A 24,462-nucleotide genomic window follows, 5' to 3' on the forward strand; every position below is an offset into this window, starting at 1 on the left:
CCTCGGTTTATGGAAAGAAAAACATCTCATTCTAAGGTAATAAACACATAACAGTTCATTATGAAAGGTCTTTATACACCCCTGATACTATAGTTTTGTATGTTATTTTGCATTTCTGTCAAGAGATCCTTCTAAAAATTACACACTGCACCTTTAACAACGCAAGTGTGACTAAACAACATTTAAATAATCAGTCCAGTTTATCACTTTATGTGAAGGTGAGGATCCACAGGCACTAAAATAAGTCCATGTTGATGTCTTGATGGTTTAACGTTAGCTGCCGTCAGTTCAGCAAGTTTGCTTGTGCTTCACGGTGTTAAACTTCCCTTCTGTGTTCATTTTTATATCTACGTTCAAGATTTTAATGTATAGGATTTTAAACTTCTGTGAGATAATTAATGTCTGCGTTGATGTTCATATTATATTAATCATCTCCACTTTTTGTTTTTTTCTCTTTTTTGTTTTTTGGTGTCTTAGGCTACATGATGGTAGTTATTGCTACATTCTTAGACATGATTTATATTATATACAAAAAAGGTTTTTATATCAACGACTATGCAAACTAGAGTTAATAGTTCATTCATGGTCATCTTAAATGCGTATTATTTATAATATAGGGTGGATTATTTTTCTCCTTTCATACATGTGTTAGCCATGGAGTGAAGATTGTAAAGAGTTTATGAAATACTTTTAAACGTTGATTAACACTAAACCAGTAAAAACATCTGCTGTTAATTCCCCAGCTGTAAATGCCATTGGCTGTTAAAGTCTTTTCTTTGTTGCTTATAATAAACAACTGACACGATGATAACACATAAGCAGTCTTTCAGAATGCTCTCAATTACATGAAGATGCTGTATACTGTATGCATCTGTGAGTGTGGTGGTGATTATGGGATGTCACACTGGGACGAGAGGGAAAAATCAATGTATTCTCACTACAAAAAGACAAGACTACACCACTGAATATATATCAGACCCAATAAACTTGATCAGTTTTCTCACTCATTTTTAAGTATTAACATCACACAGATGATTGTAAACAACACCTGTTTTCATTCTCAGCACCCTAAACCGCATCAGAGAAATGAATTTTTCTGCAGCAGATGCTGAACAGACACAGACACAGACACACAGACACACACACACACACACACACACACACACACACACACACACACACACACACACACACACACACACACACACACACACACACACACACACCAGCTTCTTCTTATAGTAAACATGTGAAAAAACATCAAATAAAAGAATACACAAAAGACAGTATAATTATAGAAACATACTTAACTTCTATGTGTGTCATCTATATATCTGCGTCATTTCTTTGTGATGTTTATGTCTTCAGGTTTGAACGAAAATGTAGCTGCGCATCTGATTTGTTCAGTCTACAGAGCTGTCAGGTTAAACTGATGATGACTGATGGTTAGTTTGAGTCCTGTCAGGTTAAACTGCAGTGCCACCCAGTGGCCAAATACACCAGACGAGATTAATCTGATAGACCAGCAGATGGAGCCGTCATCAACCAGTTCACATGCACAAAATAAGCGGACGTCTATCAAAATTCAGTTCAAAATGCAAATCAAGAATCCGTCTACTACACAGAAAACTGCGTTTACAGGAGTTGGATATTCCCGGTGGGAAATCTTTTAAAAGCCAATATCTATTTTCATGTCTGTACAACACAACCAGAGTTTGTAATTTCGCGGTTTCTCCATTAACAGCTTGCCTTTATGCGTTACTTTACGCTTACTTCCGTTTGTGACGTTTATCTTTACACGCGCACATGAAAATAAACAGCAGGTGGTTTACGGGGTGATGATGATGAAGATGAAGACTCGCGTCTGTTGCAGTACAATTGCTGTTAACTCTTCTGTCTGTCGCTGTAAACCTGACAGTATAACAGACGCATGAATGAGCTCTGATCTCCAGGACATCACCAGACTTTGAGTAACGAGTCTGTAGAGAACCTTACTTCCGGTTTGTTTAGTGGTCTAGCTAGTGAATAAACTGAACTCTGGAACAAAACCTTGTGCAAAAATAACAAATGTTTTGGTTACCTAAAGACGATGGGAGGGTCGGACATGGATCAGTGCTGTGAAGGGACGTTTGGCAGCCGATTTGTAGTTCTAAATGTAAGTTCGAGAGGAGCCCTGCTGAAAAAACAGCATCAAACCAGCATGCTGGTCTATGCCGGTTTAGCTGGTGTTCACTAGCAAACCAGCACCAAAACACAACATATGCTGGTCTTGCTGGTATGCTGGTTTTTTCAGCAGGGAGCCTAAACATTTAGGCCTGTCAATCATCATTATGGGCATATATAATGCAGTCTTCCGGCCTCCGGGTCCAGCTGCAATCCCTCCTCCTCTTCATCTCCTCCTTCACTGCTCTCTTTCTTCCTCCGTGCAGTTCTGTTGCAGGGGGTTGAACTTGGTGCTGGTGCTGCCTCGGCGTCAGGTTCGCTCTATCTGAAGGTTCAGAGCTCAGCTGCAGAGCTCCCTTCGAGGACAACAAACCAAATTCATTTAATATGAATCATTAAGATCTTAATGCACAGGCGAACTAGTGAAGTTAAGATTGTATAGATTATATAGTACATTTAACACAGCAATGTTAGCTCAGTGTAGCTTTTAATACGCTTTAGCTATTTGAACTAAGGTAGGTAATCTACTTGTTGTTTATTTTTCTTGTTATCAGAAATAAACTGCTGCTAAAGGACTCGTATTGATGCTTTGCAGAGTTTACAGAAAGTTACGTTTGATTCAGATACATAAAAAGCTCAGTAAACGCGTCTCAGTTTTCACTCATCATCATCATCATCATCATGATGGATTTAGTCCCTATTATAGTTTATTATAGATTTATTATAGATCAAGTTTTTTTCTATTTACAAAGATAAAGATCACAGAATTATAAGAAGAAGCTCTGCAGAACTGGATTGTTGTCAGATCAAACAGTTTTAAGATGTAATGTGGATAACATAGATGTAGTTTAGTATAGATCAGGTTAAGTTGACAATAAAGTGAATGAAACAGATGTATATTAATGAACCTGCAGTTATTAAATTGTTGATAGGAGGCAGTGGGTTTGGCTTTAGTATAACTGTGAGACATTTTGATATCAATAACGCACCATTTAATTACAACACAGAGGAAATGGGTCGGTGAGCGATCAAACCCATCCGGCCACCACAAAGATCCACTTCCAACTGGACGCTTAACCATCCGATTGTAATGCCAACACGATTCATTATATGTTTATCCAATGAATTACTGAAAATCTCTTCCCGTCCGCCTGCCCGAAACAGTGGCCAGATTCATGGTGAGCCGGCGGCTCAACTTTCTGCTAATAACATCACTGTCAGAATAATGGCAGGAGCCTCAGGGCCCATGACAGACAAATTGCTCTCCTGTGCAAAAATGATATTGAGGAATTTCTAGAGAAAAGAAATATGTCATTGTTTGGTGATAACCACAATTGCAGCTTTGTTTGTGTAATCGTTGTATCTCGTGAGATGAAAGCAGAATTTTCATCTTCTAGACAAGAGACCAGAAGCAGAGACACCTGAGATTCATTCACCTGCAGGTAAAGAAGCTTTGATTGAATTTAACTTCCCTCAGAGGTTTGGTGATTAGTGTTTGGTCAGCGCCCCTCACCTTCGCCTTACCAGCTTGTATATTCAATAAAAGGCAGGATACAGTACAGTCAGAATTCATTCAAAAAGTGCACACATTTAAGTGTTCCCGTCTTAGTCGTAACTCAACTCACCCGTGTGGAGTGTAAGTAAAGGGTTAAAAGTGACACAGAGGGGCGCTGACCAAACACCAATAAGTTGGGAATGAGAACATGTGGTTTTGTTCTTTACATGTCAATTTGTGAGTTACCAGATTTCACATCCATAGTGTGCTATTGTTTCTCTAGTCTAGTGAATTGTTTATTTACAATCATTTGGATTAGAATGGGAATTTTTTTTGGAGTGGGAATTGAATTTCATTTGAACTCCTGCTGACTCGTGCCTGATTCTCTAGCAGGTTCCTTCACATCAACAGCTCAAATTATTTTATTCAACACATTGCAGATTCAGTACCACACACACACACACACACACACACACACACACACACACACACACACACACACACACACACACACACACACACACACACACACACACACACACACACACACACACACACACACACACACACACACACACACATACAAGAACAATGTGAATGATCATTGTTTTGTCTTTTAATTGTAATAATTGTCTTGATTGTTGTTAATTTAAACACAATACTAATAATTATAAAGTGAGATGATCTAAATCATGATCTGTTGTGTTGCTGTGGCGGGATTAAATGTTTATTTCTGTAAAATTTGGCATTTTGTTTTTTATCATCAGAAGCATCGCGGCAATAAAGACTCATAATAATTGACTCGGTTCTTTGATTGCAGTCATATTAAATCCTTTTCGGATCTTTTGTGTCTGATATCGCTTTGGCTGCACTTTCATTTGTATTTCTTTCAGCTCTTTATTGCGCGACGCGTTTATCGGCGCGATCTGGCGCTGAAGTGCAGGTCAGCGGAGAGAGACGCGACGCGTTATTGAGTTCAGACGCGTTTCATATGAGTCTGTTTGAGCCCGTTTGTGTCGCTTCTGATCCTTATCGCCTTACTGAAACGCTTTGTGTGTATTTACACTGAAATTAAACATTCTTCATCTCAAACTAATATCCTTCAATATCCTTCAATATCCTTCTCTTTATGTGTGAGCACTGGGGTGTGTGTGTGTGTGTGTGTGAAAGAGAGAGAGAGTGTGTGCGCGCGTGTCCGTGTGAACCTGGTAGGTAATTATCACGTTGTGGGGAAAGATAGGAATACCAGTATTTTTGTGAAACAAGCTTATAAACCAAACAGAATAATGTTTCATGAAAATCTGAAGAAAAGTTTTCTGTGATGGTTATGGTTTGGGTTAGGCAGAATATACAGTTTGTACAGAATAAAAACCATTACGTCTATGGAATGTCCCCCAAAAACATGGAAACCCAACATGTGTGTGTGTGTGTGTGTGTGTGTGTGTGTGTGTGTGTGTGTGTTCTATTATTTTTTATAAAGCTGCTTTTGAAAGCATGCAGGTTTCACAGAAATATTATTGAATACACTGATGGTGAGGATGATGATGATGAAGAAGAAGATGGTGGTGGTTTCTGTGACCTCATCAGATTGCCCATGTGTCTGCTTGTTTACCAGTGAGACAGATTGAGACAGTGAGTCGAGGTGATTGTGAAACTCTTTCTGGATTGAGTTTCAGTGTTTTCCCTCTTTAGTTTGTGCTGCTCTTCAGGATCAGTCAAACTCTTTACGAATGGTGAGTAAACATCAACAGCTTCTAATAATGAGGACTAACAGCTTTTTTAAACATTTGTCATTAATGAAGTTTGTGGTGACTGCTGTGATCATATTAAACAACTCATAACTCATCTGTTAATGTGTATTAGTCGTTAGTAGTATTTCTTTCCTTTGTGGTTTTGTTTGGTATCTTCTATCATCTTGTTGTTTGTGTTTACTGTCAGTTTCAGATATGTTTCAGACGGTTCAGTTCCTCTTCTCTTCTGGACTTGACAGACCCAGTAAGACCAGCAAACCTCCCACCACCAGTCTAACAGACTGGACTCACGGTTCACATGAGTTTCTCAGACGTGTTAGGTGAGATCTTATAATAACTCGCTTTGTTTGAATGATAGTTTTAAAGTTAGGGTTTGTCTGATGTGAGATCTGTGTTACTCTGTGCAGAGGTCACATCACAGTCTTCTGTGTCATTTATTCTCCAGCAGATTAAGCAACTTGGGCGATTTACCAAGGCAAAATATTAGGCAACGCGTCATGGGGTTATTTTTTTAGGTTCACGTTCAATGACATTCTTCTCATACGTTCACACAGGCAACTGAGTGGTCTGAGAAAAGATGAGGTGTTTTATAACCTGCGTGTACCAAACCAGTCCGAGGCCACCGGAGACGAGATCAACCTGGTGTTGGTCACAGGTATCTTCTCAAACGTCATAGAGGGCTTTTAATATCATCATTCAGACAGCAGATCTTCACCGAAACTCTCGTGTTGTCTTCTCCAGGTCACGGCCTGTTTTGTATCGATCTGAAGACGTGGAGCGGTTCTGTTTCGGTTGAGAGTAAGATCCACTGGCATCTGCGGGTCAAAACAAAGGAGCAGAACTTTAACAACATCTCTATTCAGCAGGTCCCTGATGCTCTTCAGACCGTCACAGTAAGATCATCCTGTGCTCAAATGCTCCTCTGATAGCTGAATCTAGATTCAATCTGTATACAAACATCTGTCAGCTCGTGTTAGTCCAGAGAGTTCTTCTCTCTGCAGGTGAAGGCTCGTAATCTCCAGGCTCACATGAAGCGCTGTGGGCTGAACATTCATCCGGATCTGTTTTTTCCCAGAATCCTTTTCTTGTCTCCAGACTGCGTGCTCAGTGAAGAGTTGAGAAATAGAAGTGAGCTTGTGTCCTGCCGTGATGTCGAAGCTCTCTTCTGCTCTCTTAGAGAAGGATTTACATCCTGGCTGTCAGATGTCTTCACCCCATCCTGGATTACAGGTGGATGTCATAATCATCTCACACTTCTGTCATATGTACCCTTTGTAACTAAATTCACTGACTCCAAGTCTCATATTGATGTCCAAGTTTATTTGCAGTTTTACACCTAACATCACAACAAGAAACATACACTTAATCCTTAAAAAATACAACGCATACATAAACAGTTCATTACCGTGTGCGCCTGATAACCAGCATAGAATTCAGCTGAACTTATTCTTAGTCCATTCTGAACACTAACGCGTCCGGGTTAAAAAAGGAAAGGTCACGTGAACACGCCTTCTGGCCCAACAAATGAAACATGATCAATTTACATGAATTACGTAATCCGAATACATCGACCCAATTCTTACGTACAATATATAATAAATACAGTCCCATAAAATATCTTATTTCCTTCTATGCTTCAACTGACCTCTCAGCGTCAGCTACACCCTTTATTATATACTGTATAGATATAATCTCTCTCTTTAGGCACAGACATCATGAATACTTTTACAACATCCACAAATATATATCTTATGATTTCATTTCATAAATGGGCAGAATGAAATCTAAAGAGAGTTTGTTTTGCTCAGGACATTTGTCCTTCAGACAGATGAAAGGTGCACGAGAGCGACTGCGTGTGATGAGGACGTGGGATCTTCTGCAGCTGTCCAGCGGTGAGGAGTTGAAGGGAGATTATCAGGGCTGCCAACACCTCGCTGTCGACCGACAGGAGACCGACATACTGGAGTTCAGCAAAGATCGAGCTCTTCTTACTGAGACACTGTGGAGTCTGCTGGGAATCACATCACAGGTTACACACACCTTACATACACACCTAACTCTAACACATGTGTATGTGTGTTTTGCATTTCTAAAGACTGTTCCATATTCAATCATTTAATCGAAGCGTCGTGTGTTTAAGTGTCTTAATATTCTGAATGATCCCAGAGAGGTCTCAAACTGAAATTTCCTGCGTTTATCAGAGTTGTGTCATCATGAGCTCTTACTGAGTTAATTTAAACATCAGAGGTCTGGGGCAAATACAACAATACATCCCCACCACCAGCCGCAGGACTGAGACGAGGCCTCTCTGAATACATTCAGTCTTTCAACAGCTCTTCATACACACTTCATAAAAATCAGGATGAAGATTTACATAAATTCTTGTTTTTATGACACTAAGGTGAATTTGAAGATCATTATTATCAATTCTTGTATAATGTGGGTCAGATTATGTTCTGAATATTTTGAATATATTGTACGAAGGAAACGTATTATATCTTCCATACTTTTTCCATGTTTATTATCGAATGAAGCAGTATGTAAGTTTGTAAAAGGTTTTGTTGGGTGACTTGTGAATGAAAGTTATGTGTCCACGTCTCCTTTCTGACTCCAGCAATGCCATTGTTTGTGAGGATCAGTGTTGGATGTTTTAAAACATCAGCAGTAATGAAACACTTCACTTTTTATTAATGTGTCAATGAAGGGATAGATTCCTGTTAGTGTGTGCTTTAATTCAATGACTTGTTAAACTTTGCTGTAAATGCGATCGGTGATCTCCTGAACGTTTTGTTTTTGTAATTGTCTGAAATATGATTGACTCTTATCTGCTGCTTCTGCGGTTCAGCTCGGCCATCTGCTCTGTGAATTGACACATAAACCAGTTAGTGGACACTTTGGTCCATTGTCTGTTGTTTTGATAATCACCCTTAATAACTCACAGCATCTATACGCTCTTTAAAACTCAATTAGCTGCTAAATAGAGTTAGACGTCCGCAGTCGTGTGTGTACAGTCTAATGTCATTACAAATGTTTTTGAAGGCCAAATGAAATCAGAAATTGTGGCCGAAGAACTTTGCGTTGTGTATTACAGTTAACCAGAGCTTGAATTGAATCAAGCCAAGGTCCCCAACATGTACGACAAAGAAGCCAACACAAAATTACAACACAATACTACCTTCAAACACAACTGGATGATTTGTGTAATATATTGTGCTATTTTCTTCCTAAAATATTTGTCTTTAAAGGCTGAAAATAGTTCATTTTCAAAGATAAAGTCTGAAGTCCGTATTGTGGTGTTGTTGAGTGCAGGTTATATTATTTTAGATTGCTTTCTTAGTAGTCCAATAATTTAACCATTTTACTCAGTGTGTCGATGACTTTGCAATAATCATGGCCGATTCTTGGTGTTTAATATTAAGGGTCCCGCTGTCGCTTCTTACTATGCGCTCTGTATTTTTTTATGTAAAATCAAACTTTAACAGTTGTTCTCCATATGAACAAACATGCAATGCTGATCTTCTGCCCAGCACCAAACCTCTCAGAATTCACTTTCTTTGTATATGCAAGAATAAAGAAAGAGAAAAATACGTAATTGAAATAGTGTGGATAGCTACAATAAAAGAAAATGATGCTGTGAAAAGAGAACGAGACATTTTAATCCAGCGACATGACTTTGGAGGAGATAGACGTCTATTATCTGTCAATATGAATCTCATTTAAAGCCCTTTTGTGTGTTTGTGTGCTGGATGAGATGAATCTTCAGAGAAATCCCACTGTAATCCCACACATCTGCTTTGAAGTCAGCATGTGTCTGTGATGCAAGAGTGCTTTATTACCTGATGCTCAATGAGATTTAAAAGAAAAATCGAGTTTTTGGTAGAATTCATTAAAACGAACATCTTTGCACATTTGTGAAGCATTTGCCAGAGAAGATTATAGATCAGGGGTCTTCAACTACTCTTCTTCTTCGAGGGCCAAACTTTTACCCCTATTTTTATCTTTTATATATTTTTTACTTTTACTTATATTTTAGGAATAATTGACGACGGGCCATTGAATTATAAGAAAATATTGCACACCAAGGTGGTAATGCGGCACGACGCGAAGCTGTTCAGTTTTTTTGCCTTTTAATACAGAAAACTCATATTTTCTTTTTCAATTGCAGTTTAACATTGCAAGAGCCAAATGTTAGTTCAACTATGAACACTTCACAAAAAAGTTCAAGTGTAAATAATCAACACATGTATTTTGTATAGCACTAACTGTAATGCAGAGCTGTTTAACTTTCATAAATTGTTACATTTCAAGTATTCACAAGCTATAGTCAGTCTTCTCCTAATGACTAAAATTACACATCGTGTTTTCTTTTTTTAATACTGTATATAGGCTAAACCGCCTTTCCATCGTAAACTTCATTCAGACACGACTGTCTGAGTTCGCCCCCTAGTGGCAGTCATAATGAAATTTCCGTTTAATCGTAAATCCGTGTCAACATGGAAGAGAAGCTGATTCAAGCGCAAGAGCCTTTAATCTATGAATATATTTATACTTAATAATTTACTTATCAGTAATCAATGTTTTTTAAAGGATTCAAGTGTTACTGATAAAGTTAAACAGAAAATGATTAAAAATGTAAAAATGGATTTTAGTAGCTAGGGTTTTGGTTAGCTGTGTAAATCATAAGCTTTCAGCCAATCATTTTCAGAGAGGTCACAGTCAGGGTCACAACCCATCTGACCTTTCGAGCAGATCATCCACAATCTATATACATACAAAGAGATGATCATTATTCAAACGTGTAAACAGATGCAGTTACAGTCGTAGATGTTGATTGGTCAAAACAGAAATAGTACACACAATATACTAGAAACACTTGATCATAAGCTATTCTGTTTTACTGTTAATCTCCATTTACATGTCACGCTTGATAGTTATTCATTTCATTATTATGAACCTTTGATCCAAATGCTTTAAATCATTTTTTCAAAGCTCTCAACCTCTCTTGTATATTATTGTGTAAATATGTGGTTGGATGTTTGAAAGAAGTCCATGTTTTCCTTTTGTAGGTGACTGTCCGGATGTATAAGCGTGGAGCTGAAGGATGGCTGGGTAAACCGCTCATCGCCACGGCAACTATCCCTTCCACCACACACGTGATGTTCAGAATCAGCGGAGAAGAAACAGACGCTCAGTTTCCAGCTAAAACCATCAGCTGTATCACACTGAGTATTTGAAGAGTTTGTTTCCAAACTTTTTTAATTTGTCAAAAATCTTGTTTTTAATGTGCATTCCAGTTCATATCAATCAAACTGCAGTTGGTTTGTTTTGATTTAAGCCTTCATAACTAGAAATACAGCCAAGTATCACAATTAAAACACAATAACATCATAATAAACTTGTTTTGAAAATAAAAGTCTGAGTTATCTCGTTTTGGAACCAAACTCTTCATTTGATCAGGACATCAGGTGTCTACTTTAGCCTGAAGAAATGGACATCCAGACTAATATTTATTAACTCTTATAATGAACACACTCTCCTTAATGGGTGAAAATCTCTACAACACTCAGATCACTTGTGTTTGTTTATTATTTATATTTCCCTTGTGATGATGATGGAATGAGCTTGAGAACTTTCCATCCATAATGATGTGTTATTTATTAATATATAATCACGCACGCACGCACGCACACACGCACACGCACACACAGTGAGGATGGACGTTTTGACAGATAAATGAACTCATGGACAAAGGCAACACCGTGAATGAGACACACATTTCACCTGAATGCAGCGCTACACTCCAGGTAAAATGATCCGGACAGACAGGAATTTCTTGGATGAATCGGATCAGAGCCAAATTTTTGTCAACATCCTGCAGCACATTTTAAAAGTTTCCTAACTGAATATGCAAAATACATTTAGTATCAAACATGATGTATGCTGTTAATCATTTCATTATATTTGCTACAAAAAAGAAAACACTGTGGTAATATGAGTCCTGTAGTATGAACACAATAATATAATCCATATTTCCCTCAGAATATCTCATTATTGTATATCATTTGCTGTTTTACAGTTTCTGGAATATCATTTCTCCGTTTGTGAAATGAAACTTAACGTTACCTACACGCAGCAGTAAACAATATTCCTGCTAAACAGTCACGTGCATTAATTGCTTGAAGTAATCCGGTACGCATATTTTAATCTTTAGCGTAACCTCACTTTATTTCTTGCGTACCGGTACTGTGCCTCGTGCCTATCCTCACGCGTCAGTGAATGTGTGATTAATAGTAATGACATCACACTACAGGGAGGGGGCACTAAGTTAATTATCTGATTTATCTATCATCTCGATAAATCACGTGAATAAAAGCCGTACTATCCGAAGATTTCTTTTCTAATTTGAATACCCAGCAATGATAACTACATTAGCTTCACTCAGATGAAGTAAACACTGTCCGTGAGCAAACCAGCACCTGTGGTTCAGTCACAGCAACTCACACCAGGACGTCCGACTGTGGCTGGCCATCATTCCCGCTGCTTTACCTCAGACTATGACGTACAGCTGAGCTGATCCTATACCTGTTTCATGAGGTAAACATCTTCTGATCTTAGAAAGTTCAGAACAGAGTTTAGATTTTTTGTTTGACCATTAATGTGATATTCTGGCAAAATGTTTTCCCAAACTGCTAAGTATCTTTTACCTCTTGATCGCACGCGTTGTACCAACAATCTCAAGAGAACGGAACTTTTCCACACTTCAAGCACGTGTAATATTATTTATATGAATCTTTGTCTTACATTAATGGAAACGAACACAATTGTCTACAATAAAGAGAGAAACAAAGCTCAGATTTCCAGGAAAATTGCATAACATGTAGTGACAGTTTTTAGTGCATTGCCATTTATTTGTCATAGCAAAAGATTTATTTACACTAAAGTCAAACTAAGACACGAAGGGTTAAATATACAAGAAAGCATCCCTGCGGAAAAAAACAGCATCAAACCAGCATGGGTCTATGCTGGTTTAATGCTGATTTAGCTGGTGTTCACTAGCAAACCAGCACCAAAACACAACATATGCTGGTCTTGCTGATATATGACCAGCATGGGATGCTGGTGCTAATGCTGGTTTGGTGCTGGTTTAGCTGGTGCTAATGCTGGTTTAGCTGGTGTTCAATAGCAAACCAGCACCAAAACACAACATCTGCTGGTATGCTGTTTTTTCAGCAGGGATCGGAAACCACACAACTGTCATTTACCAAACCAATCAAGACCTACACATAGACTACCGAACAGAGGACACGTATATGTGTTTATGGTGTGACTCGTGGGAACTTTAGAAGAATGAGATCTAAATGTCACATCATCCTCAAGGTGTCTGTCAAATCTTTAAAGTCATTCATAAACTGAACTGGCGTGTAGGAGTGTTTGTCAGAAAATAAACACCTAGATGATCGTCGTGTGAATTAAAATACTTGAGGATCAAATACATGTAAAAGTTTTTAAAAGCTGATGAACTACTGAATGAGACTAAACACTAAACCAGCGGCTTGTATTGAAATCTGATTACATGTCAAAGGGACAAGCGAGTTGTTTAATAAGTAGTTGATCTCTGACATCGGGTTTCCTTTTTTGTTTTTAAACAGTTGTGAGTCAGGTTTTATGTGCCAAGAGCAACTCATGAACATCCCGCTTCACTCTGTCTGCTGTTTAGACATCAAAAAACGTAAAAGTCCATCAGAAATCTCGGTGCTGTAACTACAGGAACCTCACATAACAATGATGAAACTTTCTATAACACTGCTGTAGTGCTCAGTGTTTGAGTTTTTGTTGTTTAACTGAGCACCACATTAACACAACCTGGTGCATTACTGCTTGTACAAGTGCTGGTCATAAAATTTGAATATCATGAAAAAGTTGATTTATTCCACTAATTCCATTCAAAAAGTGAAACTTGTATATTATATTCATTCATTACACAGACTGATATATTTCAAATGTTGATTTCTTTTCATTTCAATGATTATAACTGACAACTAAGGAAATTCCCAAAATCAGTATCTCATAAAATTTGAATATTGTGAAAAGGTTCAATATTAAAGACACCTGGTGCCACACTCCAATCAGCTAATTAACTCCAAACATTTTACATTTAGTCATTTAGCAAATGCTTTTGTCCAAAGCGACTTGATGAGGTAAACAATAGAAGCAATTATAGCAACACAAGAACAGCACTACATAAATGCACTGAAAATAGTCTCATCAAGTCCAACAGAGTATACAAAGACAAGGGTTGGTTAGTACATTTTTTTTTAAATAATGTACAGATAGTAAGTCCTATATTAGGAAGTGAGGTAATGGCGGAAGAGATCTTAAAGTCTTAAAGACACAGTCGTGGAACAGCTCCAGAGAAGGTACACGATAATGTTTTTTTCCCTTTTTGAGATGGCACTACAAACCGTTGCTCGGTGGCAAAGCGCAGGGATCGAGAGGGTACATAAGTCTGTATAAGCAAGTGAAGGTAATGGGATGCTGACCCAGTGGTGGTTTAAAAGGCTAGGAGCAGAGCTTTAAATTTGATGCGTGCTGCTATAGGAAGCCAGTGTAACAAAGAGAGGAGTGACGTGCATAATATAATATATAATATAATATTGCATTTACATTTCAGTGTTAGTGGAAGTCTAGTTAAGCAACAAATGAGGCTTAGCCTGACAGTTAGCCTGCTCCGGACCAGGCTAGTTTCCAAGCATAAGTTTCCATAGTAACCGGGGTTGAACTAGTTCAAGTTTGTTTTATGAAATAAAATCCACCGGCAATAAGCCAGACTTAACAAAATAAGCCTGGCTTATTCTGAAATCTAGTTTTATGAAATAGCCCTCAGCTTGCTACACCAGTACTACACCATGCTGGTCTTAGCTGGATTTTTCAGTAGGGACATTACGTTCATTCTGCTTTCATTATTATGGCCCAATTACAATCTTACAGATTCCGTATTATTATATTATTACTATATACTACGGGTCTGGTTGAGAAATGTTCCACGATCTGTCAGATGTCTTAAAATAACCACCAAAGCAATGTTTGTGGTAACTGTGTTATAAGAGGAATAATTGACTCCTTTAAATTTAAAAAAAATAATGAACACCCGCAGTGTAACTCTGCTTCACGTCGTACCGCATTTCCACCTTGGGTGTGCATTATTTTCGAATAATTCAATGGCCAATCCTCAATTATTCCTCACGTATACCATATAATTTTATTAGTAACAAAAATGAATACCTCAATGTACTTCATCATCCTAAACTATGTTCACAATATTTTGGAATTGAGTACTTATTACAATATTCAATAAGTGAATTAACTCTATTTAACTTCATGTACTCAATTCTTAACTATATTGAAAACTGCCATTCTTTTGTTGTTCTTTGCTTTTCTATGTTTTCTTTGTTTCTATTTCAAGTGAAGTTGCTTTAAAACAATGAACAATTGTGACATTGAATATTAGACTTGAAACTAAGGAAATACAAAGCATTTACCAGACCCTCTTTAATCAAAATATTAGTGTTGCATAAGTTCTCTCTAAACTCAAATTACAAAAATGAATATCAGATATCATTGACCTGAATCTACTTTTGAAAAACCTTTGCGTTAACTACTAAATATTGAAGCGTGTCAAGATTACAAGATAACAAGCACTTTTCTTCAGCAAGTCATTCTGACTCTGACCGAAGCTCATATGGACACGTATTAACACTTATCATCCTTTGGTAAACAATGTGCCGAAATGCAAACAAAAGAAAAATAACATTGAAAAATAACATGTCGCTTTATTTCATCATCGTTGTGGGTCGTCAGATGTCAAAGCAGAATTGAGATTCATCTAACCGCTACAAAGCACGACAATAAACTCGATTTTCCAATTTAACAAACGTGAAGATTACAGGAAATGTCACCGTTTATTGCAGATGAAGGATAATTACCCAGTAAAACTGCACTTTCATAATGAGCAATTATAGTTCATTTATTCATTAAAAAACACACAAATAATGTTTAGGATATTGAAGCAGCAGCAGCACAACCCATTAGCCAACAGCAAAAGGTTTATCAGTTTAATAACGGACAACACAGCGGCTCCAAACCAGCATCTACCACACAGACAAATAACATGACAAAACAGTACAAAGAGGAAAATATATACATTTATTGAATTTCTTTTGTTGACAGAAAAGAATTAAAAGAATGAAGACAAAAAAAAGCACAGAGAGCAGAAAGTGACGTTAAGGTCATGGCAGGATTCACGTGGATCTGTGAACACAAGAACACAAACATGATCACATGATCTGACGGCACTTCATATAAGATACAGACGAGCCATCGCGAGTCAATGCGTCACGGTGGATCTAACACTTAAACCGGATTTACATCACACCTGCAATGTTAACGGGGCCAGACGGCTGGGATCTGCTTTCAAACAGACAACAGGTTAACTTGTTCTGTGAATTTAACCAAATCTTTTCTGCCAACAAACGATCACTGCAGGACATTCAATCAAGAGCTCTTCTGCTCAGTTTCTGATCATATTATCCTGACAGCTTGGCAAAATAACAGCTGAATGTTGCTGACTTTTATTAGATGATTGTTATGATTGATCACATCATTATTTGGCTTTAGTGGTTTTTATACATTTTTGCATATTAGTCAGCATGCATCAGCATCAGCAGCACGCGTAGAGTCAGATGCACTCACTTGGGTTTAGTCTCTGCGTCTGTGACCTGACGGATATAAACGGCATCAGCGGGATGTGAAATATCACCCTGTTCCTGCATGTAGGACGAAGCGATGGCCAGCAGAGATCCGTCCACACTGAATGCCAGAGACGCAATGCTGGTCGGGTATCGGTGGAACTGACACAAACGCTTCTTGTTGAACGGATCCCAGATGTTTACAAAGCCATCAGATCCCCCTGAAAACAAACACACAGTCATGTCTGATGAGTTTGTTTCTCAATGGGTTTAAATGTGGACCTGTTAGCTGTCAGTCACTTTAATCTAGCGGAAGGATTTTCATAAGTGTCCGGCTTAAAATTGATATGAATGAAAGTAATAATCCACCAAAAAATGAAAACTCTCATGCCATCGTCCTATTGTGTTCAGCTAAAGAGAGTCATAAACATGTAGGGTGGCATAAGGCCGAGTATATGTAGAGTGAAATATTTTTTAGTGCTATAATGCAAGTTTAAATTTCTAAATTTTTTAGGATTAATCTTTCAGATTTCATTCATCAGATTTTCTTTTCACATTCGATTAAAACTGCAGTGCACTAACATTGTGTCCCACAAACCCTTCGACTAGCCCATCATTGGTCAGACAAACACAGCATTAATACGAGTAGACAAAGCTTTAAAATGTGATAATGACAATAATTATACAAAACCCTTAAACGATAATCTCCATAATAATGCCATAAAGATGAATCCAAGAGTGCTTTACTCTTTCCTCATGCACACGCTTGTGATCCTGAACGCGCACAGATAAGACACGCACGCACGCACACAGACACGCACATATTCGTGGCAGCAGAAGTACCTGTGGCGAATGTGTTGTGGATGCTGTGGAACGAGATGGCGTTTACAGGATAAACCTGCTCAATGCCGTTCTCCTTCAGTCGGTGACATTTGAAAGCATATTTCTTCTTCTGCACCTCCAGACTCGGGTCCAGATACTCAACTGCAACTCTGCCCTCAATGGAGCTCAACACATAACCCTGAAAAAACACAAGATCAGCTTTATAATATATTTAACTTTACACAAGTTTCAACACATGCATTCACATCAGAACTCGTAACTGAAGTGTATAACTCCACACCTCATTCTATTAATACTCTATAAAGCGAGAGGTTTGTACTGCATCATAGACTAAACATAATGACAATGTGATAATGTCACTAACATTACTGTGTATTTCACAACACATTGTGTCACTGACAGACAGTTACTGCACATATTTTACTTGACGTTAAGCTTCATGAAACACAAACATATCTCAACTCGTGTTTAAAAAAATCCTTTTTACCTGTTTGTTGGGAAACGCTCGTATACAGCGCGTCTGGTATTTGAGACTGGACTCTCGTCTCTGCTGCACGTATCCCATGTTCCTTAAATCCCACACCAACACGCGGCGCCCCGCCGTCCCCACGATCAAGCGGTCTCCGGCCACAGACAGCGTGTACACCTGAAACACATTCGCTGCCATCAAACGCCGTTCGTCCGTCAGAACGAGACAGAATGGCGTCAGGGCGCATTTACCTTCTCCGGCTGGGTGAACGTTCCGGCGTTACAGGGGGTTCTGGGGTCCCACAGCCGCACAGACATATCCCAGCTGCCCGTGACCATAACGTTGACCTCCGGACAGTATTCCACGCAGCGAATGGGAGCGTCGTGCGTCCCGACGATTGTATCTAAGAGAGACGATAGGATAACAAAGTAGCCGATGAGTGAACGACTGATCTTAACAGAATCTCTTGAATTAGCCACTGTTGGTACAAAAGCTTGTTAGTACAGCAACTGATTAAATATATACAGTAACTTACAATCCACAATAAGTCGCTTTGGATAAAAGTGTCTGACAAACGCATTCATGTAAAATGTAATGTCATTCAACACTTACAGACATTTAGACTTTGATCTAAAGTCACGATTGTCGTCGCCCCTTCCCCACAGGCTTGCACTCGAGTCATTGTGCTTTGTCGATCCGTGCCCGAGCATGCTTTCGTCATATGGATTTGGTTGTTTTGAAGAAAACAGGAAGTAAAATGCTCTCTAAACACTGGAGCCAGTTCATAATGTTACGTTTGTGGCTTCTATTTTGAGTTGTATGGGAAACGATTGGTCAAGCCCAAACGGAATCTGCGCCTGCAGATTTAATGCCCATCACTGACAAGCACACATACAATCCCGCACGCTTCAGCGTATTTGTGAGCAGTAAACGTCATTAACAAACGCATATATCCTGCATTTGTTTGTGACCCTCATTGACAAGCAGTACGTAAACCCTGCACGTGCTGTTTGTTGTGATCATTTTAAATGATAGAGAGCACAAACCATTTGATATTTAAGATGAAATAAAACTTACCGCGGAGTTAAGGAGATCTCACTTGACTCCGTCATCTATGTGACACGACAACGTCAACACTTGGCACACGATCATTTCAAATTAGTTTACAAGACGAATGCTCTTGCAATGTTTAATATAAAGTTTACATTGCGTTGACAAAATGATGACATTTGTATAAATTCAAAATGAGAAGGTATAGACCATTTGTGTGTTTTAGCATTAAACTGTGATTGTTATGTATCCAAATGCAGATGAAGTTGAATGACTTTTTTCCTTTTGAACCGCTTTGGCTTGATTTGCCTGCATGCTCAAGTGACCTCTGCAACCGGGCCAGGGCACGATTAACCAAACCAGGCACGGTACGGAGCGATCACACTAGTCAAATATACCAGGCTTCAGGGGTCAAACGTGCTCGGTTTGGATAGTTCGAGTATGGTCTCACACTGTATTCAAGTTAATGATCATTTAATCAGTCAATGTGCATTTCATGCGACTCGAACCTATAACTATCTCTGTGTAAACTGGATAAACTCGGATCATCTCTACCTAACAAACACAACAACTCGATGTGCTGGATCTTAGTTTCTGTGAGACTCCACACCACCAGACAAAAGTGAAGCATATATGGCTCACTCTGCTGAAATCTGATACTGTGACGTATTGTGTTTATAGAAGACAATGATCGTATTTAAACTTCACCTTGATCTGTGTTCAAATCATGCGTCTTCAACTGATTGTCCAGACCTCCGCTCCACGCGTGAGTCGGATCGTAAAAGAGCAAAGCAAAGATTAAAACATCATAAAAACAGAAATGATGATCCTCCAGCTTTTGTTTAGTGAAGTGAAGTGAATCCTCACGTAGAAAGCGCAGTCCAAGACAGGAGCGAGGTGCTGATATTTCATCCTCATGCTGTTAGCGCTGACATCATACAGACGAACTGTAGAGTCCCACGAGGACACCAGCAGGAACTGAGCTGAAGTGGGACTGAACTTTACAGCTGAGATGCTGTCCTCCGGACCCTGGGTCAGCTTAAACTCATTGGCTCCGGTCATCTGAAGACACAAAAACACATCATAAAAAAAATTCAATCCTGTATGTTTTTCATTGTCCGTCGAGTTTATTTTAGATTATTGTCTTGTTTACTTTTCTAAACAATGTTGGAGAAACACATTCACTGAAGATCCACACAAAACATCCCAGCAACGCTTTCAGCTTTCTCTCTAGTTCAAACACACGAGCTCGCGCGCATTAACTTACACCGCTGCTTCGTTCATCATATTTAATCTGTAATATATGACGTGAAATCTGATTTATGATCAGTTTATTAAAATATCAGAAAAATCTCACCGTGTCGCCTTGCTTTGCTGCTGCTCTGCCGCGCACGACCGATCAACGATCGATGTACTCTGATTGGCTCGTTCACACCAGCACTCCGCTCTGATTGGTCAGTTTCAAAATTCTTTTTCTCGCGGTCCATGTAGACAATTGGTTAAAATGATCAACTACCGGGTAACAATCTGAATGTTTCCGCTTCCGCCTGAACGCGAAACTGAAAAGTGAAATCACCACAGCAGCGCAGGCTGTTCTGTCCAAATAAAAACAAACTCACATTTATTCGTTTTTCGTCCATATAAAAATAATTTTGTATGTCATATCGGGATTTATTATTCTTCAGTCCGACTTCTTAATGCAGAGCGAGACAGGATCTCGAGTGAGTAAATGAGTAAATGAGCAGTGTTATTGGAACCATCCACGACACAGAAATCAAATCTCTTCTGGTGCCGATGCGATGTCATATACTGCACGAGAGCTGTACCTGCTGGAGTATTGCAGAGTGACAACATTTAAAAATACATCTAAAACCATATAAATATTCCAGATAAAAGTCAGATTACAGAATAGCAGATACACATTTACTCTGGGACAACACTGCTCTACACTAAAATTAACCCGGCAAATCATCTGCAAAAATCAGTGCATCAGGAGCATTTTTCACGACCCCCGAACACAGTTGGATGTAAAATATTCGATTATAATATTATATTATATAGTTGTGAAGGTCCACCCTGACACCTTATTGAGAAATAAAACAGCCCACTGAATCCATGCATAATGAGTTTAGCTACTAATTCATGATGATGATACCCCATAATAATCCATATTCAAAAACAATGTTCCCCCTAAAATCTGTACACATCTTCATTTAAGTTCACTCAACACCAAACAACAGCTGCATGAAACTCAAGGAAAATCTGTTTCACGCCAGCACTGCTCAACAAAACCAAATCCCAAACTATTGAGTCAAAATTCATATTTGGACCACTGAGAAAATTAAAGTAAAAATCAAAGTTAAGTGAATTGTTATCTGTCAGAATAAACCTTCTGAGACACAAAGCAGAGTGTTAGTGCTCATTATGTGAATTTTTCCATTTTAGATGATTATTTGTTATTTTATTTTATACCACGGGTCTGTTGAATGCTTGATTCTGATTGGCTGAGAAATGTTCCACAAGTGTTGATTATTTTTCTGTAAACCGCACACAAACTTGTCAGATGTCTTAAAATAACCACCAGAGCGATGTTTGTGGTATAAGCAGAATAATTGACTTATATATATTTTCTTATAATTCAACCGCATGTCGTCAATTTTTCTTTTCAGATCCTTAAATTAACACCACATTATTTGTTATATTAGGCTATTATTAAATTGTATAATTTCTGTCATCACTTGTCTTATGAAATAGAGAAAAAATATTAGCCTATATATTAATTATTTTGCTGAAAGTTGTTTTTATTCCATATGAGCTTCATCAGGTAGGTATGTAAATTGAATTAGTAGTATATTTCAGTGCCATAAGTAAAAAAGTACATTTGTCAAAGGACGACCAAATTATGAAAGAGATGGCATGAAATTAAAGAGTAAATAAAAAATAAAAAAACAGGGCTGAGCAATACCAGGACTGTGGAAGTGTAGACATATAACTAGTACTGTACACAGCAGTCTGTAGGCAGGTACGGACTGCTTCACAGATCTCAGAATAACTTCACTGTTGCGTCTTTAAGAAACACAAACAAAATCCACAAGAAATGACAAAATGAGCTGATATTAATCTAAGGGTTACATTTAGCAGACTTGATGAAAATATAAAGAGCGATCCGTCAGCAATGATACAATGTCTTATAAATCGATTTTAGAGGAGACGCAGAACCCAAAACGACGGCAAAGTATGTTCAATACACAACACTGATTCATTTAACCCGTAGAGCACCGACGATAGATACAAAATCCAGGACGTAATTTGTGCCAATGAAGATGAATTTATTTAAAAGAATTCCGTCAAATTACATACTGGATTGTGTTAGCACCAATTCATTGTTTTGATTCGAGTGTATACACAGCCAACTAATGTAGATTCTAGTTTTTATGCCTTAGAATGCTCATTTCTCTAGTTAAGCTATTTAAAATTAAGACCATTTAATACATTTTCAGTAAAGTGTTTTTTTTTGTCATGCAGTCAGATTTTATAAGTCGTTCATCACACTTATTTGTGAGATTCATTTTTAATCAATGTAAAATTAGTTGACTATGTTGGCAGGAGTTAATATAAGAATTTAATTCCGTGGTTTTATTTACAACTTAAAGGCAAAAATAAATTAGCGCTTTAGAATTTACTCGACAGTTAGGATAAAACAAATTTATTGATAAAATATTTAGTTTATATGATTTAAATGTAACGGTTAATCACAACAAAATTATAGAATTAAATCTAATCAGCATCTGATTCGTCCTACCGAAATGAAACGTCATCAACATTTTATTTAACCTCATTATGTGAAATTAGCATTGTCCTAAAAACATACTAGCGTTTTTTTATGATCAAGAATTGTTTTACTACAATTAGTACCGTTGTTTCAAATGAAGATAAATAGAAAATTAGGCCTACGACTAACATAACGAGGCTGCTTCAGGAAACAGTGATGGTGTTAATTTTTACTGTTAGCTGATCTGATTCAAATCCTTAGACCGGAAGCCACATTCACATACGATAGATGTTTAATCCGATAATAAACAAATGTCTATGAAATGTAAAACACAATATTACCAAAAGTGCTCAGTCGGTACTTTATTAGAAATTTCATCCATAATTCATCATTTCAGACAACAGAACATTTATTATATATATGTAAACATTCAGACTGAGAAATGATTTCAGTAGTACAATATTAAATTTTCTACATGCACCTTACAATTGCTCACATTGTTTTAAAAACATTTTCACAACCATGTGAAAGAAAACAGACGAAACCACAGAACAACAAACAGAATATCAATTCATTTACTGACACAATAAACTGTTTATTAAAAATATACAACAAAGAAATTGGGTGATTTTAGAACAACTGGACTTAAATTATGATAATTAATAATAATATAAATAGCTGACAACTTAAAAAAAAAATCTTTTCATCAAACACACATCAAAGGGGTCTGTGCTGCTCGTGGAGGTCAACTGGAACGAGAAGTAAATGTCTGTGGGTTCAGGTTTGACTGACGCTAGTTAAAAGTTCTCGATCAAAAGTGATTTATAACTACAAGAGCTTCTGGAGGAGTTAACAAAATTAAGCTTCACAACAGCGACTGTCAAAATCTGAACCCAGAAGCTTTGAGCGGCCAGCCCAGCCCAGATCTTCAAGCACTAATAAGCCTGCAGCACCCAGAACTTCAGAAGCAGGATCGAGTCCTCACTCATCAGACCGGTCTGATCAACGGATGCTGCGGGTAATAAAGTGCGTGCGTGAGCCCCAGACCCGCAGCTCGCGAGGTCTCCACGTGCTCGTGATATAAGATGGGCACGCGCACGATTCTCTGCGTGTGAGTGAGGTTCGCGGCCTCGAGCTCCGCGGCGATCTGTCTCTTCCATTTATTCCGCCGGTTCTGGAACCAGATTTTCACCTGAGTCTCGGTAAGATGGAGCGAAGCGGCGAGCCCGGCCCGTTCCGAACTGCTCAGGTACCGTTTCATGTCAAACGTGGACTCGAGCTGAAACACCTGAGAGCGCGAGAACACGGTTCTGGTCTTTTTCTTTCGACAGAGTTTCTTCTCTGAGATGATTTCTTCTCTCTTCTGCTCGTCTGTATCGCTCTCCTCCTCCTCATCTTCATCTTCTTTAGGGTCCGGATCATCCGGTTCTGATTTCAGGGCTTCTGTCGAGTGTCTGATCCGATCTGCAAATGCCAAAGCAAAGACGTTTTATTAAAACGAAATGTGCTACTAACACATAGATGTCAAGAATTAAACGATTATTAAAAACATAAAACTACACCGATCATTTTCAGGGTTTGTTTCTCACCTGAGGGTGTGTTCGGGTGTCCCGGCGGGCGACACCAGGAGCCGAACCTCAGGAAACTGAGATCGGGAACTCTGGAGAGAGACAGATTCATGTGAACGCTCCGGACGGGTTTGGGTTTGTCGGGCGTGTTCAGCAAATTCTTGATGGAAAACGGAGAATCTTTCAGTTCTTGCTTTTTCCCCTCCATCGGTAACAAACAACTTAAAGTCCGAATAAATGAATCCAGTGTGAACATAAAACAAATCAAAACAGCAATGAATCATAAATGATCTCTGTGAGAGTGAAGGACGGACTAAAAGTAAACGATGAAATACAAAATACTACGAGAGAGAGAGAGAGAGAGAGAGAGAGAGAGAGAGAGAAAGAGAGAGAGAGAGAGAGAGAGAATGTGTTTTTGTTATAATTTTTTTCAAAACTTCATCTTAACTTATATATATTTTTTTATCTAACTTTATAAATATATTTCTGTTTTTAGGTGCAGCTTAACGCAAAAAAAAAAAAAAAAAAATGCATAACGTCAACAAGAATCTGGATTTTCCAAATACGTCGTCTTAGGTAGACCTACATATTAAAAACTTTTTAAAA

General features: G+C 38.2%; 3 protein-coding genes across 4 annotated transcripts; 1 reads left to right on the top strand and 2 right to left on the bottom strand.

Moving 5' to 3' along the window:
- Positions 1 to 5,263: 5,263 nt before the first annotated feature.
- LOC129421428 (uncharacterized) lies at positions 5,264 to 10,822 on the top strand. 2 transcript variants are annotated; one of them, XM_055176965.2, is made up of 7 exons: positions 5,264 to 5,391; positions 5,597 to 5,729; positions 5,964 to 6,064; positions 6,151 to 6,302; positions 6,411 to 6,639; positions 7,218 to 7,438; positions 10,476 to 10,822. In XM_055176965.2, the coding sequence occupies exons 2-7, from the start codon at positions 5,605 to 5,607 to the stop codon at positions 10,641 to 10,643; spliced, it is 996 nt and encodes a 331-aa protein (XP_055032940.1). In that variant the 5' UTR covers positions 5,264 to 5,391; positions 5,597 to 5,604; the 3' UTR covers positions 10,644 to 10,822. The 2 variants fall into 2 exon arrangements, with proteins under 2 accessions (XP_055032940.1, XP_073723402.1); XM_073867301.1 differs by having other exon boundaries at positions 5,274 to 5,391; positions 6,151 to 6,296.
- Positions 10,823 to 16,154: 5,332 nt separating this feature from the next.
- On the bottom strand, positions 16,155 to 20,030 carry bub3 (BUB3 mitotic checkpoint protein). The gene is made up of 7 exons (XM_073867302.1): positions 19,874 to 20,030; positions 19,391 to 19,578; positions 19,225 to 19,301; positions 17,718 to 17,869; positions 17,485 to 17,643; positions 16,998 to 17,175; positions 16,155 to 16,375 (listed from the first exon to the last, which is right to left on the bottom strand). The coding sequence occupies exons 2-7, from the start codon at positions 19,576 to 19,578 to the stop codon at positions 16,155 to 16,157; spliced, it is 975 nt and encodes a 324-aa protein (XP_073723403.1). The 5' UTR covers positions 19,874 to 20,030.
- Positions 20,031 to 22,606: 2,576 nt separating this feature from the next.
- hmx3b (H6 family homeobox 3b) lies at positions 22,607 to 24,193 on the bottom strand. The gene is made up of 2 exons (XM_055177096.2): positions 23,878 to 24,193; positions 22,607 to 23,752 (listed from the first exon to the last, which is right to left on the bottom strand). The coding sequence occupies exons 1-2, from the start codon at positions 24,110 to 24,112 to the stop codon at positions 23,277 to 23,279; spliced, it is 711 nt and encodes a 236-aa protein (XP_055033071.1). The 5' UTR covers positions 24,113 to 24,193; the 3' UTR covers positions 22,607 to 23,276.
- Between the last annotated feature and the right edge of the window lie 269 nt (positions 24,194 to 24,462).

Source organism: Misgurnus anguillicaudatus, chromosome 4, assembly GCF_027580225.2.
Source record: "Misgurnus anguillicaudatus chromosome 4, ASM2758022v2, whole genome shotgun sequence".
Classification (NCBI taxonomy): domain Eukaryota; kingdom Metazoa; phylum Chordata; class Actinopteri; order Cypriniformes; family Cobitidae; genus Misgurnus; species Misgurnus anguillicaudatus.

Coding starts and splice junctions, on each gene's coding strand:
- bub3 (XM_073867302.1), bottom strand. CDS start 19,578: ATGACCGGAGCCAATGAGTTTAAGCTGACCCAGGGTCCGGAGGACAGC. Junction 17,870..19,224: donor TGATTTGAACACAGATCAAG/GTGAAGTTTAAA, acceptor CGTCTCTCTTAG/ATACAATCGTCGGGACGCAC. Junction 17,644..17,717: donor CGTTCACCCAGCCGGAGAAG/GTAAATGCGCCC, acceptor AATGTGTTTCAG/GTGTACACGCTGTCTGTGGC.
- hmx3b (XM_055177096.2), bottom strand. CDS start 24,112: ATGTTCACACTGGATTCATTTATTCGGACTTTAAGTTGTTTGTTACCG. Junction 23,753..23,877: donor ACACCCGAACACACCCTCAG/GTGAGAAACAAA, acceptor TGGCATTTGCAG/ATCGGATCAGACACTCGACA.
- LOC129421428 (XM_055176965.2), top strand. CDS start 5,605: ATGTTTCAGACGGTTCAGTTCCTCTTCTCTTCTGGACTTGACAGACCC. Junction 6,640..7,217: donor CACCCCATCCTGGATTACAG/GTGGATGTCATA, acceptor TGTTTTGCTCAG/GACATTTGTCCTTCAGACAG. Junction 7,439..10,475: donor TGCTGGGAATCACATCACAG/GTTACACACACC, acceptor TTCCTTTTGTAG/GTGACTGTCCGGATGTATAA.